Here is an 18197-nt window from a genome sequence, read left to right as displayed (position 1 = left end):
TAATGACACAGCTGTCCAACAGCTCACTGTGCGATCTGCACGTCGGCTCACCGCAACAATGACCGCTTATCGAGTGCGGAAAAACTTGTGTCCATTTTATTTATCGAACGATAAGTCAATATAGTAATTATCGTGTCAGACCGAGTCAAATCACTACAATGAGCCAATCAAACCGTTTATTTAAAGTCATCTTTTTACTTTAGTCTGTAACAGTGGCCTGTGGGAGAGAGAAAAAATGAGGCGTAACGGCACACAAGATCTTTATTTAACGGGAATTGACCTTGGTGACTCGGTCCGAACCTGGACCGTAGTCCGCGTCTCCGATGTCCGGCCTACGCCACCTGATGTGGTCGGAGCTTGGGATCAAAGTCTGACGATAATTTCTATGAGTCGCCATGAACAAGGTGGTGCAACGGCCTGTTCATTGCTACTCATAGCTTTAATAGATTACGTTTATAATTGGTAGCCCATCCTCGACATCTTGAAGTAGGTTAGGGTTAGCACTAGCGTCAGTGCTAAGTTTACTGCTCAAAACCTTTCGAGTAGTCTCTGTCAGATGCTACATGTTAGCATCATGCTACGGCAAGTGTAACAAAAAAAAATGGAAGCTATTGTAGAAATTGTCCACAACATGACTGGCATACAGGAAAAAGCCCATGTCCTATTGAAATTGTACTAGTACTAGAATGTAGCACGATAAGGCTGAAAATGAGAGAAAATATCCACGGCCAATCCGTGTGATTCCACTGAGCCGCAAAATCCACAAATCACAAGTCTAAACGGATTTGTAGCGGTTCTGCCAGCCCTTTGATGAGCGCAACAGTGAACTTTCTAAGAAAAGTACAAGCGAGGTGGTGCTTGCTTGCCAGCCGACTGCTTCGGGCATCAGAAATATCACATGTATGACATTTAAACAAGTGCTCCATTTAAGCATATTGTCCATGGTCACACCTTCAGGGCTTCATGCATGATGGTAATATAATCTTACATTAACATAGGTAAAGGGTGGTTTTCTACTCTGCAATAATTTATGACCCCATTTATTACAGAGTTCCCGATAGAGCTGTGTGATGAGAACAATCCATCCATCCATCCATTTTCCATACCGCTTAACCTCACTAGTAGGGTCCCGGGTGTGCCAGAGCCTATCCCAGCTATCTCTTGAGCAAAGGGCGGGGTACTCCCTGAACTGGTCGGCAACCAATCGCAGGGCACATATAAACAAACAACCATTCGCACTCACATTCACACCTACGGGCATTTTAGAGTTTTCAATTAACCTGCCACACATGTTTTTGGGATGTGGGAGGAAACCGGAGTACCCGGAGAAAACGCAACACGGGCACGGGAGAACATGCAAACTCCACTCTGGCAAGGCTGGATCTGAACCCGCGTCCTCAGAACTGTGAGGCAGATGTGCTAACCAGTCGTTCAACGTGCCGCATGCGACAACAATATCCATCGTAAATAAATTGTGATATAAAACGTCTATTGTACGATATACTGTAATCCTCTATCATTTATATGGTAACATTTACAGTGCCTTGGGTAGCCATACTTGAATGTTACTTGAAGCACTGTGTTTTATTTACTTTTAAACTCATTCACTGCGATTGACAGCTGTTGAATTCAAATATCCATGCGAACATAGAGGTCTGGCAGTGAACGAATTAATTGTTTGCACAACTGGTCGCCAGCGAATCGCAGGCCACATAGAAACAAACAACCATTCACACCTACAGGCAATTTAGGAGCTTCAATTAACCTACCATGCATGTTTTTGGAATGTGGCGAGACCGGTTTTTAACCCGGGTCCTCAGAACTGTAGAGGCAGATGTGCTAACCAGTCGACCATTGTGCCGCCGCCATTAGTTTTATGACATTTTAAATAAAAATATTACATTATATGAAATATATTATCTACATTATGTCAACCAGTTCAGGGTGTACCCCGCTTCCTGCCCGATGATAGTTGGGATGGGCTCCAGCACTCCTGCGACTCTTGTGAGGATAAGCGGATCAGAAAACGGATGGATGGATTATATATTGTAAATTATTCCATTATATATTTCCTTATTTGGACATAAGATTACCTATATCAGGATATAAAAATTTTTCAATATCGCACAACTATAGTTCCTGACTATCCAAACCAAAGTGTTCACTTTCAGCACCATTTTGAGTAGTTCAGTACTATTCACTAATACATGTAGCATTAATTGCACTTTCCTATAAAGAGATTTAAACCGTTTTAAATGTACCTAATGTGAACCGAACAGTCACCTTAACACTAAGGTAAGTACCAAACTGTGATATTTGGCGTATCACTAACACCCCTATTGACGTTATACTTCATAAAAATCAACATTGATTTTTGGCATACCATTACATCCCTATTATCTTTGCACTTTCCTAAAAAGAAAAGATTTACACTGTTTTAACTGTACTGAATGTGACCTTAAGACTACGCTACATACCCCAAAAAAAATTTGGTCATACCGTTAACCCACGTCACTCCTATTGATCTTGCACTTTCCTAAAAAGAAAAGATTTAACCCATTTTAACTGTACCAAATATGAACCGGACTGTGACCTTAAAACAAAGGTATGATTTTTGGCATACCATGACAACCGTTCCAAACTATCATGTTGAGCTGCACTTAACTGCGATGCTTGGTGGATGCGTTTTCGCTAATTACAGGCCAGTCATGGAGGTCCTTATCCCACAACTCTCTTCTGCCTCAAACCTTCTAGAACGGGCCGTCCAAAAAAAAAAACACATTCCTGGGCTGAATAAATGTAGATTCCTCGCTTCTACTGAACTCTGAGACCACGCAGCTTTTATTTTTAGCATTCAAAGTATGCCCACATCTGCAGCCTAAAGTAAAATTACAAGTGAGTGCCGCCAAGAAATAAAAACAGCTGCAAGGATGGAAGACAAATTTTGACATGCAGCACACTTGGAGAGCTTGCTAGAGTGGAAGTAATTTTCCAAGGCTCATCATGTAGACAGAGGGGTCGTGTCACTACGGTGATAATTGAGGGACCTTTGCCATGAGTACACAGCGGCTGATGTGGACCCCGAGGGGCCCGCCGCTGAGCCGAATGTACCAAGCGACACGAGGCCGACCTTGCTTATACCATGTATGCACAGCTTTAGCGCTAAGCTCGCTTTGCGACGTGTCAGGGAAGTAAACAACAACACTACAGTATCACTTCCTAAAAGCTAAGGCCATGTCGACAGGAACAAAATCAATTAATAGTCATTAAAAATTCGGTCAATTGTGTGTGATTGATTGCATCTTAAAGAAATAGAAGCAAAATGGAGTAGTCGTTGATTTTGTGTCTAAACTAAACAACAGACAGCCATAATTCTGCTCAATAAGACACTGGACAAGAGTTCAAAACATTCTAGGAGTTTCCTTAATATTTTGAAAATAACCAATTAATTTTAAAAAAACATTCAAAGCATATTTTGTCAAAATGCTAACTTTTTCAATAAGCTATCACTTCCCCGTCGACAGGTTCATCACTACAGAGATTTGACCCCGGCGTGGGTTTAAAGACACACATTTTAAAATTACATCTAAGGTTACTTGTTCCAATGAAAAACATTTTCAAAATGGATCCAGATATTTTGGAATCCAGAGTGGAGAGAAAACTTTTTCAAATTAATTTTCCTCATTATTGATCAAGGAAAGTCAGTCAAATACCAAAACCAAAATGTTCTAATAACTTTAGCAGGTTGTTTGCACTTCTGATTACCCAATTAGGCTACGTTTACACTACAGGGCATGATGCCAAATTAAGAGATTTTTTTGTTAAAGTCAATTTTTTTTTATATATATATAGTCATTCACATTACAAAAACAAATGTGACTTCTACTGTGGCTGGAATGAGTCTGTGACGTCACACGAATGCGCACAAAACCGGACATAACATTGCGCATGCGCACAAACACGAGGCACTAAGTAAGTAATTAATTATGGCCCCGAGCGTACTGTAAACGTAATGACGCACTTGTGGCAATTTCAACGATTTCGTGCAACTGGAGCCAACATTTTCTTATATTTATCAGTTATACGCAATATATAACAACAATATTTTCTCCACTGACCCTTTTCTCCTCTTTTTCCACCGTTGTTTTTGTCGCGACTCAGTTTTGTCGAACAATTGTGACGTTTGTCACCTTTTGATGAAGTTTCAGATGAGCGTGACCTGAGCGTCCGGACTGCACTCTCTTTGGATACATACCCGATTTATATCCGCATACCAAAGAGGACTGGGTCAGGTATGAAAATAAATACATAAAAACAATAAAATAAAATGTTAATTGCACTGTTGACATTGACATGAAAAAAAATCACATCAAATAGGGAGAGAGGAAAAAAATTGAATTAACCTGCAGTGCGAACATAGCCTTAGACTAGCCTATGTACAAATTAAAGGCAAAATATTTTTCCAAAAAGCCACGATGTATGGCTGAAGATGTATAACACATTTTAAAATAATTTCCTCCCACAAATGCTCATGGAAATTTAGTTAAATGCCCAATATAAATTCTTAAAGCAATACCAAATAAACAAGAATATGTTAATAAACATCCATGGATGGATGGATTATGAAATTAAATCAACTGAATCATCGAAAGAATAATCTCAGGGTCCAAAATATCCGATATCACGTCCGCCAAATGAGGTCTTTAGCGATGTATTCCTCAATTTCCATCGCTACAGTTTGCGATGTATGTTTTGAACCGTTTATTTCTCGTACCTCGATCTCCTCTGCTTCTTCTTTGTCCACTTCTTTTTGTTATATCACGTAAATACCACTTTGTATTAAAAAAAACAAAGATTGTTATAAAGATTGTTTCATTAATTATCCTACAAAAGAGGAATTTCCAACACAAAAGAGGACGCCATCAGTGTGCGTACAGTCTTGAAGATAGCCAGCTGATCAGCCTCTATGTGTTATATCTATTTTCTTACTTAAGGAAGACAATCACGAAAGTCAGGAGTAGCCTCCCCTGAATATAAGCCAAACTTTAAATCTGTACTTTTTTTAATCAGTGGTAATTTCAAACAACACAAGATCCTTGATTGCATTTGCACTGAATAAAATGTATGTGATTCATGTCAATTTCATTTAAAAACATGTAACCCTATTAATCAATTAAAATTCATTAAGAAATCCAAGACATTTGAATTTTATGAAACCATGAATATTAATATTCATTGGGCTTATTTCATAAACAGACTTTTTAAAACCACAACATACCAGTAAAAAAGAGTAACTGGCCCATGCCTACACATCTGTCTAAAAACCCAACCTCAATTTAACCAAAGGAAACGCAAATAAACTGGCATGACAAAGTGAGCCAAAATGTATTTCACTGTACTTTGGGATGGAAGGATTCTCTATAAAATGTAGAGAAACACTGGAGAGCAAAGAATTTAATTAAACAGCCATCCAATGCTCCCCTTGACATTTCAATACAGCGCTTAGCTCCAGAAGAAGAGCGTAGAAGCCTCGGGGTCTGCTTTTTAAAAAATGGCAGTTAAGTCCATCAGACTCATAGAGGGAAGATTCAAGCTCTTCAAGGACACAATGGTGGGGACCTCCGGCCCCACCATTGTGCTCCTAAAACCCTCAAGTTCCCTTTAGTACACCTTATGGAGTTAAAGAAAAATATGGAGTGACATGTGAAAGCAATAAAGCAACAACGCTAAGCCAGAATGGAGCAATAGCAGCTCATTACATTTGAGACAAACTTAAAATGACACATACTATGCATATATTCACAAAACAGTTTTCTAGTCTTTTGTCAAAATACCCCAAGGATCAACAATTATAGCACACTTTATACTATTTATATTTCTGGCCTTGCTAAAATTAGCCTGTTTTGAGGGGGTAGCCTTGTCTCATGCAAGTGAGTAACCATTTACACCATCCCATATACTGCTGGGCCAATGGCGACTACAAACAATAAAAAGCGCTTTCACTCGTGGAGGCAGGACTTCATACACTACACTGTGTGTATGTGGCGCATGGACAAATTACCAAACACAAATAACAGACGCCACCACGTCAGCAAAACTTCACCTTATCTTACGGCTTTCAGATGGCGTTTTGGTTTTGTTTGTTTTCTGAAAACATTCAAAAATGACTTAGCCAATTGCGCTATTAGGCTAACAGCATGTCAAACAAACCTTGTGCCATCTTTATAAAGAGAAAACACAATTACATGTGCAAAACTGCACTTAAGGGCATTATAAAGGATGTGAGGAATAAAATTAGTAAAAAACATTAAGTTGTATATACATCACACTTCCAGCAGTGTGAGAAAGCTTATATTTACGAAGTCAACCTCCAAGAAATGGGCCCGAACACAGCACAATTCTGGTTCCAGAATGCTTGGGAATATCTCGAAAAATCAATTGAAGATATTTATTCCTCAACTCCTCTGAGGTTGACAGGTTAGCACAAGATGTATCCGCACTGTGGCTCACGCCATTTTTCCTGAGATGAGCGGGCGTGCAGCAACCACGTCTTGTTTCTACGTCACGACGATGCCAAAATCTGATCTAGTCGGTGTGCAAACCTCATGTCGTTTATTGCCTTTTGCATCCAATCAACAAACCACATAGATGTCAAACTTAAACCAAATCACAGACTAATTTTGACCGATTGTATGCATATTACAGTTGGGAAAAAAAAATATTTGATGGGAATATGGTACCTTTGAAACAAAACTGCAAATGCACATCTTTGTAGGTCAAGAAATCCAGGAAGTTATTATTAACCTAGTGTGGCATAAAATAGGTTAAATATCCAAATTACAACAAATAAATCACATATTTCACTTATGCACAACAGTGTATGTATACACGTTATTATAACATTAAAACTGCAAAAAGCAATTTCATTTACAGAAATTCCCATTTTTGGGTCATTAGTGAGGAAGTGAGGAGAGAGAAAAAATGAAGTTAAAAGATCCAAATTACACAAATTGAATTATGTATTCACTTAACTGCAAATACGTGTTCAAAAATCTACATTTCTGGGTCATATTTACACTTTGCTATCTTGCAGTGCTGCAAGTTTCCAAATTAACGCCCAACATAGGAGGAACGTTTTCCATTTAATTTAACTCTATTTCACTGACTGCTTGGAAAGTCCAAGATGCCAACAGTGAGCACGTAAACGCACCACCATAACTTTCAACGTAATCCAGTTTCAGCAGCAGCGCTTCATTAGTTCGTCTCGTCTCATCTCATCTCATCTGCTCTCCACGGGAGTGGGGGGGGGACACCTGACAAACTAAAGGTGCACTGCTGATATGTTTTCATGTACGTTTAGCCACCGAAAACGTCATAAATGTACTCAAAAAACGACATGAATGTATCCATTTTATTGAGCGGAGGGTGCGAGAGACTTTACCCCAGGCAAGGTGTCCTCGCGCAGGCTGCCTTTTGAGTTGAACGCAACTACGGCGGTTCTTCCAAAGTCTTGTATTTCCTGAAAACTGGGTCCGCCGGTCCAGTAACGCGTTTAAACCCAACAAAGTCCACTTTTCAAAGTCCCTCGAAACGCGTGCAACGTTTTGCCTTCCCTTTGTACTTGTCCGCCTGGCCTATGTGTCAACGACGCGCATGCGCACTGTGTCAGCACTGTCCCGATTAGCTTGGGCGGCCCTCCGCTAAATGCTAACATGAAGGTCACACAGCAGCACAGGTGGAATAGCTCCTGTCGCTAAACTCACCTAGTATTCTTCTAGTCCATAATTAGTCATTACCTTAGTTTTTAAACATTAAACTACACCAAAGAAAATTACGTTGATCAAGGTTAGTTCCCATCCACCAATTAAACTACAGAAGAGGAAAATTTGTGAACGCCGATTGGGTAAATTTAAGTGTCAACTCTTGATTATTATAACCGATCGTAATAATTTACGCCCTCCTCATTAGCCGCATTTGATTCTCCTCCGCCAAACAATGTAGTTCGCTCATTGGCTTAAATTATCCAGGCGCGATGATGCGGTAAAACATCAGCATTTCCCGTGTTTTCGCTAAATGACCGCCACGAAGATGAAATAACACCTCACCGTTGCAGTTCAGATAACATAGTTTATTTATTTGTTTGTTTTTTGGTTGGTCGGTTTTTTCCTAAGTGTAAAAATATTAATTATTGCCCGTGTTGTTCCTTAGATTGCCGTAGGTGAGAACAGAATTATCCGAGGTCGCCATCTTGTGGTAATAGTACGGAAAAGTCATGTGTGACGTTTTGTAGTCATTTGTAGTTTTTATTCAGGGTTAGAGTTAGGTTCTATTCAGGAAGTAGACTTTTAAAGTGTAGTATAAGTGATAGACAATTGAATTAAATATTACAGTATATTTTCATCCTCAAATAGTGTTGATTTAATTTGACTGGCTTACCACTATTTATTCAAGTCTATTACTAACTATTATGTGCATCAAGATGTTTCATTCATAGTGTGTGTTTTTATATATATATATATATATATATATATATATATATATATATATATATATATATATATATATGTGTGTGTGTGTGTGTGTGTGTGTGTGTGTGTGTGTGTGTGTGTGTCCATCCAATGCCAATAATATACTTCCCACTTTGCACTAATTGAAAAAATAATGTAGCATAATTAGACAAATTACATACCATAAACAGAACCAGCATTCAACATCTTGTTTTTTGTTTGTTTGTTTGTTTGTTTTGATTAGATTTAAATTATTATCTCTCTACCATAGATCCATTTCAAATTGTGGTAAAGTTGTAAACAGCCACATGCCAGTGTGATGGCATTAGAGTGTCCAAAAAGCACTTTGACACACACTGTAAAGTCTGTTGGTCTCTACTGGCTGCTAACAAACAGACGAATCAACACTGGAAATTATGTTTTGTTTTTGTTTTGTTTTTTTAAAAGAGTTTTAAGCCTGAAAACGAAGTGTACTTGCAAAAGAGGAATGGATTTTGCATCACAGTTGATCGAAAGGTTGAGTTGAGGTCTTTGTGAGTGCTAGCCACTGGCTTTCTTGTTCAGCAAACAGATACAACAATGGCTTGTTTGACACGTGGGAACTGTTAAGCTGTTCGAATAAACACAATGCACAGAACACAATGTTCTCACACTAAAGGTAAATTACGCCATGTGAAATTGCAGTGCTTTTGCAAGAAAAAGAGAAGAAAGGGATTTTTTTTATATACTGTATTATTTTGGTTACATCACATTGAGCAGTAAAAAAATAAAAAAACGAAACAGAAACATCTGTCAGTATGCACTTCAAACGACAACCACAGTAACAAACACTGTTAAATTCATAGCTGGTCTAACAATATCAGCCCTAACAGATTTTTTAAAATCATTTTTACTATCTTTTTCAATTCTGTTTCATTTCATTATGCAGTGGTACTTTGACTTTGACTAATTAATTTTTCGAGATACGAGCCATCATTTGGCCGATTTTATTTTTGTTTTTTGTCTTGTGTTGCAAGCAAAAATTTGAGTTACAAGCACTAGATGGTGGACTGGACTGGATCTGTGGCATTTCCATTCATTTCAATGGGGAAAGATGATTCGAGATACAAGGGTTTTGTAATTTATTTGTACTTTTATGTTTTTGGTTTTAAATATTGTTTTATTTGAAAAATAATGTTTCCCTTTTATCATAGTTTTTATTGTGTTCTGAATAATGATTAATCATTATGTTTCATCTTTAAATACAATTTTAAATGTAACATTATGTCCATCCATCCATTTTCTGAGCTGCTTCTCCACACTAGGGTCGCGGGCGCGCTGGAGCCTATCCCAGCTGTCATCGGGCAGGAGGCGGGGTACATCCTGAACTGGTTGCCAGCCAATCGCAGGGCACATACAAACAAACAACCCTTCGCACTCAAATTTACACCTACGGGCAATTTAGAGTCCAATTCATGGTTACATTATGTATTATTATTATTATTATATTTCTACAATATATATACGGTATTTATCTTTTTTTCTGTATCATGGTATTAATTTAGGTTTTTTTTCTTACTTTTATTTCAGTCCACACCCAAGGACGAATATTGTTAACATATAGAAACAAATACAAACTTGAATATATATAAAAACAGAAAACATTTCCTTTTCAAAATATGACTTCTAAACGTTTCTGTTCTTTTGGAGCTGATTCTGCAAGTGTACCTAATGAAGTGTCCGCACAAGAACGGCAAGAGAATGTGAATTTATGCAACATTTCTCAACACGTCATTGTCAAATGTGCTTATTGCCAAATAAAGTGCACAGTCACAGTCCATTGTGGAGCTCACACTCCATCTTATCACCTGAAAAATCGCCACAAAAGGAGCCAGTGTTGCCCTGGAGGCCACACCCCTCCTGTCCTTTCTTCTCTCTGATTGGCCCGTGGAGTTCGGCGTCAGTGTTGCATTTAAGTCCCGCGGCACTTCCTCCTCTGGACTGAGAGAAAAGTTTTTTGGGGGTTGCAATCATGTCCGACCGAGCCGCTTTCGACACCAATGTGGTCACCGTAACCCGCTTCGTCATGGAGGAGGGCCGGCGGGCCAAGGGGACCGGGGAGCTCACCCGGCTGCTCAACGCGCTGTGTACGGCCGTGAAGGCCATCTCCAGCGCGGTGCGTAAAGCCGGCATCGCTCACCTGTAAGTACACCAGCTGAAGACTGTTTTTTTTATTTATTATTATTAATTTATGATTTAATTATTATTCATTATTGATACGTTTTGGGATCCCATCCGGAACATCCACGTTGGCACAGACCAAGCAGGAGATTCTGGTTTGACTCGAACCAATCAGGAAGCGCATACCCGAAGCCACGCCCACTCCTCGCCGTCCCCTCCACAGGCTTCAGGGTTCATCCTGATCAGTCAACCACTTAACTACCTTCAGGGAACATTATTTATTTCCTTTTTAGTGTTTTACTTTAGTGCTCAAAAACTGCCAGAACACTGACAAATTGTGAAGGGACCCACAGAAAAGGGAAAAAAGTAATCACATTTATGAAAACTAGAATGCAGAGAATAAAATCGTGTTCGTTTTTCATCATTTGCAACCAACGTAAATGTTCGAATGAGGTAAATTCAAAGTTTGTGTAGTTAAGAGGGAAAAGGTGTGATACGATGAGAAAAGGTAGAATTGATGGGAAAGCAAGTGATATGATGATCAAAAAGTGTCCGTAAAATGGGAATATGCAAATTCATTTAATGCCCCAAAATATCACTTTAAATTTTAAAAAATTAAAATTAATTAAGGTGATTTCAGTCACAAATAATCTTAAATTAACTTTCTTTCTTTACACTGAAGAAACAGCACAAAGGCTCACCAGGCAGCGATGATTCTATAACGATGTAAAGATGAAAATACAAGTACCGAGCGGATTGTAGCTTAATGTAATGGAGGAAAAGTAGTTTCTTCTAAACAAAAATACTCAAGTAAAAGTAACCAAAATATTTTTTAAAGTATTTTTTTTAAATAATAAAAGTATTAAAATCTTAATTGATTTAATTATAATTAACAAAACAATAGAGAAATAAACAATGTTACATTATAAGGTAAATATTAAATATATACTGTATATAAAATTGTGCTGTTAATATTTATGTGTTATGAATAATACAATTTATAAATGAGACTGACCTAGTTGGTTATTAAAACAGAAATCTTACATGCATTTTTTTTTTTTATCTCACTTATGATGTAGCCCATCTGTCCATTTAAAAAAAAATCTAATGTGACCATTGATGGTTTGAACTCCTTGTTTGAAGTATTAAGACAAACTGTACCTCATTTGGGGTGTTTGACCTTGGTACAACAGCAGTAAGTGTGCCTAATGTTGTGTCCGCTGAGTCGTCCTTCTTTCCCTGTGGATTCGCGAGCGAACATTTTGGGCATTGACGCTCCTTCCCGTTCTGTGTGTGTTCCCAGCTACGGCATCGCAGGCAGCACCAACGTGACGGGCGACCAGGTGAAGAAGCTGGACATCCTGTCCAACGACCTGGTCATCAACATGATCAAGTCGTCCTTCACCTCCTGCGTGCTGGTGTCGGAGGAGAACGACACCGCCATCATCGTGGACCCCGACACGAGGGTATGGCACTGTAAACGCATTGGATTTGACCCGTGAAATGAGCCAAAATGTCCTCTCCTTAGGGCAAGTACATCGTGTGTTTCGACCCGCTTGATGGCTCCTCCAACATTGACTGCCTGGTCTCCATCGGAACCATCTTTGCCATCTACAAGAAGGTAGTCGTACCATCTCACCTTCTAAAAACAGGGGTGGGCACAGTTTGGCCGGGGCGCTCCGTTCTCTAATACAAGGCACCGAACATTTTCATTATCAAGAGTCCTGTAATACAGTGGTGCCTTGACCTACGAGTTTAATTTGTTCCGTGACCACGCTCGTAATTCAAAAGACTCTCAAATCATCTTTGCCCATTGAAATGGATCGAAATGCCATTAATCTGTTGCAGTCCCCCAAAAAACACCAACAATATTTTAAAACATGTTTTATTGTAATAAAATAGCGCTGTACAACATTGCACTTAATCCCCAAAAATACGGTCAGAGCATAATTACATAGTGTAAATAATTAAACAATTTGAGCATCATGATTTCATGCATTTAATCAATGCACATTGTGTGTCAGGTGTGCGTGTCTTGGCCACCAGGCAGAAATCCTGTATAATGCTGTACATACAGACATGCTACACTAAGATGTCATGGTAAAACACAGGAGAACACCCTAGCAATTCAACTGCAGTAATGTTAGTCATTTCTCGCAGAGGGTAAAGAATACATGCTTGTGAGTATTGTTATTGTCCGTCTACATGTGGTGTTACCATTTGTGTTCAAATATAAGTTGTTTAAAGGTTGATAACTACCAAGATAGCGATGTTAGTCTTGTTAGCCCATCTATCATGTTTCCCATTATGTGTTAGCATTAAACTAGCAGAATATCATTTGGAAACGTTATGTGGTTTGGTTAAATACACGATGTATGATTCTCTTTGTTCTATGTTTAGTTTGACAGTAAACTTTAAGCGGGTGTGGCAGCTTGAAGCAAGCGCTTTTTAAAAATTGTTCACGAGCTGACAAACTGCTCTTTGCCGCGCTTTGTTGTAAAGTGCACTGCCACCATCTGGTGCCAGTATCTCAAATTGTTGCTCCAAAGTCAAAGCAAATAATCGGCCGAGCGACGGCTCTTATCTAGTATCGGCTCAGTTTTAAGTGGAGGTATTACTGTACAGTATTCTTGAAATTAAGTACCTAACGGCCACCATCGTGTCCCGTAGGCCATGGATGACGAAGAGCCTTGCGAGAAAGACGCCCTGCAACCCGGCAGGAACCTGGTGGCGGCGGGATACGCTCTCTATGGCAGCGCTACCATGATGGTGCTCTCCACTGGACACGGAGTCAACTGCTTCATGCTCGACCCAGTCAGTACAGCCTTGAAGCCACAGTATAACTTGACTAGACACATCAGGTACACGTGCGCTATCTGGTGTGGATCCTGATCTAGACCCATTTGTGACATGGACAAATACTCGCCAATTTGGATCCTATTTAGTGTAAATATTTTTTTTTAACTTGTAACGTCGACATAACTCAGAAATATGTTAATGGGTTTTGATTAAATCTGCTGTAGCTCCAGATCTAGACCCATGGATAAAACTCAAGAAAAAGTTGGGTGAAACATGGATCTGGATTACATTTGGCATGGATCCAGATTCAGTTAAAGATAACAGATTTTGAATCATAATCGCTGTTTATCCAGATCATTTTTGCAATGTGAAATATAAACGTACCTCAAAAGGATGTAAATGAATCAGATGCAGATCCAGATCCGGGGAATTTTTGTATCGTGGACATAAGTCAAACAGTTGCAATGTGAATTGGAAAACAATTCATGTGGATCCATATTATTTTGTTACATGGACATAACCAAGATAGTTGTGATCCATGGTATACTGTAGCTCTGGCCTCAACTCAAAAATATATGGAAGGATTTCAATTAAATTCAGATGGCTCAATAGATATCATAGCTATCATAGACATCAATAGAATGGTTTTGTTAACGAATGTAGATCCAGAGCCGGAAACTGGCTGTGGATTATTATTTTTTTAACATTGACATAGTTGGTTTTGATCCAGATACTTTCTGTGTCGCGGAAGTTATTCAAACAGTTGTGAACTGATTTGGGTCAAAGATGGCACTGGTGCAGATATTTCTTGTGTCACGGAAGTTACTCAAATAGTTGTGAGCTAATTTGGGTCAGATTTGTGTCCAGATCCAGATCATTTATCCTTGACTCAGGTAGTTTTGAAAGGACTACAATAAAATTCAGTCTGGAACTAGCTCGAGATCCCCTTGTTAACAGATTTGGCTAAACGGTTTTGTTTCGTGTTACAGTACCATTGAACAATTTTTATAACCTTTGATCGTTGATCTGAATGCAGAGCCGGAATCTGCGTCCAGGATATTTTTGTAATACGGATAAACGTAACTTAAATGGTTGTAAACTGTTTTGGATCAAATTTGGTGTGGACCCAGATCACTTTTGTGTCTTGTAGATAACTCCAAAAATTGATGCAGAGCCAGATCTGGAGCTGGTTTGTTTGCTACATTGACACAACTCCAGAAAAATACGACTCTGAAAGACGAGCAAAAATAATTTCAATTGATTGTAAATCAATTATTTTCTTTCTTTCTGCTCATCAGGCCATCGGAGAATTCATCCTGGTGGACCGGGACGTGAAAATCAAAAAGCGGGGCAAGATCTACAGCTTGAACGAAGGCTACGCCAAATACTTTGAGCCGGCCGTCACAGAGTATTTGCACAATAAGAAGTTTCCTCAGGTAATGTTGACATAACCGCTGCGCAAGGAAGTCAGGTTGCAAAATCTCGTTTTTCTAACTTTCTTCCTTCTTGTTTGCGCATGGTTAGTTTAGTCTCTGTTAAGATCCATTATTGTTTAACTTGGACCTCAAAAGTGACAACTTGATTAGCATGTGGCTAATGCTACTGCATCTGAACTGTCCACAGGACGGCACCGAGCCCTACGGCGCCCGATACATCGGCTCCATGGTGGCCGACGTGCACCGGACGCTGATGTACGGCGGGATCTTTTTGTATCCCGGCAACGCAAAGAGCCCCAAGGGAAAGGTGAGTGCTCGCAATATTTGCAAAGCACCAGGTATGAGGGGTCAAGGGGATCATTACATCATCACGGCATGTGACTAAAACGGACCAATCACGAGAGATGATCTCCACGGAATTCTACGCGCTGCAACAACGTTTGCCGTGTGCGCGTCAACCTATGCAGAAGGGCCGCGCGGGCCAATTCACCGGTCATGTGATGCAATGCGGGCGTTGTCGGCCGCGTGACTGCGGGAGTATAACGAGGCCTTTAGTCCCGACATATGGTGTTGGTGCCATTAATATAAACCAGCAAAGAAAGTCAGTGTGAAAGTACTGTACCTGTATGTATGTATGAAAGAAACGTATGTAAATGATCAGACCTGTGATGATGTTAATCGGTCTCGTTCTTCCTGAAAGCTGCGTCTGCTCTACGAAGGCAACCCCATGGCCTTCATCATCGAGCAGGCAGGGGGCGCCGCCTCCACGGGCTTCGAGGACATCCTGGACATCCAGCCGGAGAGCATCCACCAGAGGGCCCCCGTGGCCATGGGCTCCTCCGACGACGTCGCAGACTACGTGGCCATCTGCCGCAAACACGCCGCCAAGGCCAAGTGAGGTTCGCCCCACTTGGCGTCCACTTTTCAGGGAAGGAGAACGTTCTTAAATTGTATTACCTTTTTCATTCAAAATATGTCTGCATTATATTGAGATATTACATATGGTACATACTGTACATGTATGTAACTGAAGGACTTCATGAAGAAAAATACACCCCACAAATAGAAATACAACACAAAATTGTTTAAGCCTTAAAGCGGCAATGTCTGTATTCAATGCAGGTGTATCAATACGATGTTGTAGCAAAAAATGTATACATCACAATACTTGTTGCTGGCCTATTGATACTGTATCATAATAGACAACATATGCTACAGTACAATATCAGTATTTGATTTCGGTGTGTCAATACTGTATTGCAAGAAATAAAGATTTGATATTTACGACATTTGTTGCATACTGTATGTATCCGTACTGTATCATAATGTGTTATGATATTTAAAGCAGCTATATCGATACTGCATTGCAACAGAAAACTATATGATACAAATCACTAACAATACTTTATCGCTAAAAAAATAAAAGAAATGTATCATTATATTGCTATTTGATACTCGTGTCATGTAACTGCATCGCAACAAATAATACAATATATATCAATAGTTATGATGGATGCTGGTTTAGCAATACTGTATAGAAGATAAAGATATGATATACAGTATCAATATTTGTGACAGATTGATTCGATGAATCACCATATTCCTATTTGTTGCTAGTATACCGCTGTGTATCACTATATCGATATTTCATGCATTACATTTCATTACAATACAATATACAGTACTCCACACATCACAACAATGATATTTGATGCTGTTGTATCAATGCTGTATCGCAATAGATAATATGAGGTACATACATGAGGTACATGAGGTACATTTATCCTTTCGCTATTAAAAAAGAATGACAACGGACATGCAACATACATGTGAAGGACCAAAATAAAAGCTCACTGTGATGCTTCATAATGTGAACAACTGTTTAAAAAAAAAAAATAATAATAATAATAAATCTCACATGCCAAAGTGACCACTGTCCTCCTTTTAGCATCATAAATAAATTATAGCAGGGCTGTCAAACTCATTTTTGTCACGGGCCATATTGTAGTTACGGTTTCCCTCAGAAGGCCTTTATGACTGTGAAACCCTAAACAGCAAAGGTTTACGTTCTTCTTCATTATTACATATAAACAGCACATTTATGATTATAGTAACTATTTTTGAAATCAGAAGTCAAGGATAATAGTTTGTTCAAGTTCCTTGAAAAATGGGTTCGGTAACCAGAGAAAATGCTTGCAATATCTCGTCATTATTATTCATTAACTATGACTGTTAGAAATTTGGTCAAGATTTTAGTAAAAATCATGGAAGTTGACGTGCATAATTTGCTTTCGCGAACCACTTAAAATGATGTGGCAGCCCAGATCTGGCCTCCAGGCCTACAATGTGACATTAGTGCAATATACAGTGATACCTTGACATAGGAGTTTAATTTGTGGCGTGACCATGCTCGTAACTCAATTTATTTGAATATGAAACACAGTACATTTTCCCATTAAAATAAATTGAAATGCCATTAATTTAAATTTTATTTTTTTTTAATATAGAAAACTAGCACTGTATTGTATAAAAACAAGAAAAGCAAGAAATATTTTTTAAAAAAAGTTTTTTTTTTAAAAAGTATGTACTGCAGTATTGGTGTGTTGGATGTGTGTCTCTAAGGGGCGTGGCCTAGTGAATGACATCAGTAGTTGGTGACAGGTTGGCTGGTTAGTCTGCGTGCGCATGAGTTGTGGCCAACAATAGCTCTTTGCAAGTGGTTTCATTTTGTATTTGCGTGGTTGACCGTTTGTCACATGACCGAACCCGGAAAACAGACTAGCAGACTTCCTGTGTATGCAGCGCTAATTTTGGCACAGATTGTGTTCATCCTTTGAGGTTCGGTGTACTCCAGTTACGTTGACATTTAAGCTCAAAGGTCAGCAGAAGTTCAGGCAGCACCACTGAACTTTAATGCAAATGGTTGTGCTTCCCAACAAAAACTTCTCGTTTTGACGACTCTGACGCTGCAATTTTACAGGATCTCTGTGAAAAAAGGCCCTGGAGAATGTTGGAAAGGAGATACAAGTGGTCCCAAGTTTCAAACCCGTCACTTACTTCTACCGCCTTGTTGTTTTGAAAGCAGTCATCGCCGTCTGGCAACTATTCTATGTCACACCAGACTTCATCACGTGCTGTATTGCTTTTTGGTGATGCCAGCCATCCTGCCCTTGCTGGGTTCTGTGTAAAACCTAAAGTTGGAGAAAACCCGTCGAGCAGCAAGGCACTTCAGCCGACACCTGACACCGCACATGCACACACAAATATAGATCCCCCTGAATCTCCCTTCACTTTG

The 18197-nt window shown here is 39.3% G+C and overlaps 2 protein-coding genes across 2 annotated transcripts in view; one reads left to right on the top strand and one right to left on the bottom strand.

Annotated features, from left to right (window-relative positions):
• Positions 1–7634, bottom strand: part of kank1a (KN motif and ankyrin repeat domains 1a) — a 53649-nt gene extending 46015 nt beyond the window's left edge. Inside the window, exon 1 of the mRNA XM_061672325.1 lies at positions 7442–7634. The gene's annotated coding sequence lies outside the window, so the exon portion shown is untranslated. The remainder of the gene's footprint in view (positions 1–7441) is intronic.
• Positions 7635–10445: 2811 nt separating this feature from the next.
• On the top strand, positions 10446–16191 carry LOC133400088 (fructose-1,6-bisphosphatase 1-like). Its single transcript, XM_061672324.1, has 7 exons — positions 10446–10688; positions 11971–12133; positions 12196–12288; positions 13338–13481; positions 14765–14902; positions 15090–15209; positions 15603–16191. Exons 1-7 carry the CDS (start codon positions 10519–10521, stop codon positions 15798–15800), a joined length of 1026 nt encoding a protein of 341 aa, XP_061528308.1. The 5' UTR covers positions 10446–10518; the 3' UTR covers positions 15801–16191.
• Positions 16192–18197: the final 2006 nt, after the last annotated feature.

This window comes from Phycodurus eques, chromosome 3, assembly GCF_024500275.1.
Source record: "Phycodurus eques isolate BA_2022a chromosome 3, UOR_Pequ_1.1, whole genome shotgun sequence".
NCBI lineage: Eukaryota > Metazoa > Chordata > Actinopteri > Syngnathiformes > Syngnathidae > Phycodurus > Phycodurus eques.
Note: the sequence above shows the minus strand (reverse complement) of the source record. Positions and strands in the feature narration are given on the sequence as shown.